This window comes from Ailuropoda melanoleuca, unplaced genomic scaffold, assembly GCF_002007445.2.
Source record: "Ailuropoda melanoleuca isolate Jingjing unplaced genomic scaffold, ASM200744v2 unplaced-scaffold11090, whole genome shotgun sequence".
Classification (NCBI taxonomy): Eukaryota; Metazoa; Chordata; class Mammalia; order Carnivora; family Ursidae; genus Ailuropoda; species Ailuropoda melanoleuca.
Window position 1 is genome coordinate 553 of NW_023179494.1, and position 2,228 is coordinate 2,780.

The 2,228-nt window shown below is 40.3% G+C and overlaps 1 protein-coding gene across 1 annotated transcript; it reads right to left on the minus strand.

Moving 5' to 3' along the window:
* Positions 1 to 599: 599 nt before the first annotated feature.
* Positions 600 to 1,546, minus strand: LOC100473577 (olfactory receptor 51A7). The gene is given in 2 exon segments (XM_002928570.2): positions 600 to 1,313; positions 1,316 to 1,546. Coding segments are annotated over 2 exon segments (945 nt in total).
* Positions 1,547 to 2,228: the final 682 nt, after the last annotated feature.

Here is a 2,228-nt window from a genome sequence, read left to right on the forward strand (position 1 = left end):
CGTACATACCAATCGTCTAAGATCTTGGTAAAATGCAGGTTCTCCCTTAATAGGCTTGCAGCAGGGCATGAGATTCTGCAATTCTAGTTACTATCCAGGTGATGCTTTTGCTGCTGAGCAGTGTACCACACTTTGAGTAACAAGGAAGAGGACGTATTTAAACCAACTCAGACATATGAAGGGCTTAATGTAAATCACAAAAACGAATCAAATAAGGAAAGCAAATACAAAGATGCTAAGTGGCTCCAGAACCTCACAGAGCTCCCCCAGTCACAGTTTGGGGCCACTGATCATAGTTCTTCCTTAAAAGCCTCTCTGGATTCTTGCTCTTCATTCATACCGGAAGATAGATGCCATCAATTCCCCAAACAATAACAAAAGGATTCCTGCCTACTCTCTGAAAGGCAGGCCTCCTCTTCCTTTAAAAGCAGATATGCTGTGGTATATTAGATCCCCTTTAGGGATTAATTGATTGATTAATTAATTAATGTCACTTAAGGACCATGAAATAAAAGGAAATATCTCCTCTTTGAAAGAAATATTGCCCTGCTCCTAAGACAATTTATTATAGAGAAAATGGAACTTCCACCTCTGCCCCATCATTTAGACTTAAGACTCAGTTTTTCCAGGACTTTTACTCTAATCTGACGAGTTTTTATACAATACACAATGGGATTCATCAAAGGCGGTACCAACAAGAACGCATCAGCTATCAGAATCATAGCCAAAGGGGATTTCTGCTTAGCAAAGCGATGCATGGTAACCAAGGTGATGATGGGCACGTAGAAGATGAGCACAGCACAGATGTGGGACACACAGGTATTAAGAGCTTTAAGTCGCTCCCCATGGGATGCAATACCCAATACAGTCTTCAGGATGAAGACATAGGAAACCGCGATGAACACACTGTCTGACATCATGCAGAGTGCGACAAACAGACCATAGTAAAAGTTAACCCTATTGTCAGAGCAGGCCAGTTTCATGACATCCTGGTGGAGACAGTAGGAGTGTGAGAGCAGGCGTTTATTACAGTACCTGAGTCTCTTCAAAGTGAAAGGAAGAGGAAGAACTAGTAGAATGCTTTTGATAGCAAATGCCAGTCCGATATGTAAAACTCTGGAGCTGGTAAGAATGGAGCTATACCTCAGGGGGGTGCGAATGGCGAGAAAGCGATCAAAGGACATGATCAGAAGCACTGAGGATTCCATGTCTGTGAATCCATGGATGAAAAATTCCTGGGCAATACATGCATCAGCAGAAATCTCCATGGCATTGAACAAGAAGATCTTCAGCATGGACGGAAGAGAAGAGAAGAGAAAGACAAGCCCAGGTCAGATAGGGCCAGCATGGAGAGGAAGTAGTGCATGGGCTCATGCAAGGAAGGCTCTGTCTTGATGGCAAATAGGATGGTGCAGTTGCCCAGGATGGCCAGGAGGTACATGAAGCAGACGGGGATGGAGATCCAAATGGGCACATGCTCAAGCCCTGGGATCCCAATCAACAGGAAGGTGGAGATTTCAACTTCTGAGGTATTGAGAGAAAACATCACAAATAGGTCTCTCCTTTATATGCTCCTGGTAAATAAGTAACATCGACAACAAACAAATAAATTAAATGTAAATTAAATATAAATTAAATATAGCTCATAAAGCAATAATGGAAAATCTTTTTCTATGTAAAGAAAAATACAGGGTATATTTAAGCAGGTTCTTCATGATATTTAAGACCTTTATACTCTTCAAGTCTACCTTCATTCTACCATCATCTTCATGATATTTAAGACCTTTATACTCTTCAAGTCTACCTTCATTCTACCAACATCTTCATGATATTTAAGACCTTTATACTCTTCAAGTCTACCTTCATTCTACCATCAACTTCATGATATTTAAGACCTTTATACTCTTCAAGTCTACCTTCATTCTACTTCTAAACAACGCAACAGCTTGGAAGCAACAAGGTGTTTTGATAAACTTTGTTATTAAAACTACACTTTTTGAGATTTATGCATCAAGGAAATTAAGTTGGGGTACATTGCAATCTGGAAAAACTATAACATCCTGAATGTGGTCCTTGGTCATATACTCATAACAGATGCTACAGTAGTAGGAATTAAAGGAGGCCCCTTACATTATTGTTCATGGTACGTGTGTGAAAATAGAACACTGATCTACCACAGAGTTTGACAAACTAATATGCAGAGCCAAATTCAACCCATGCCTTGTTTT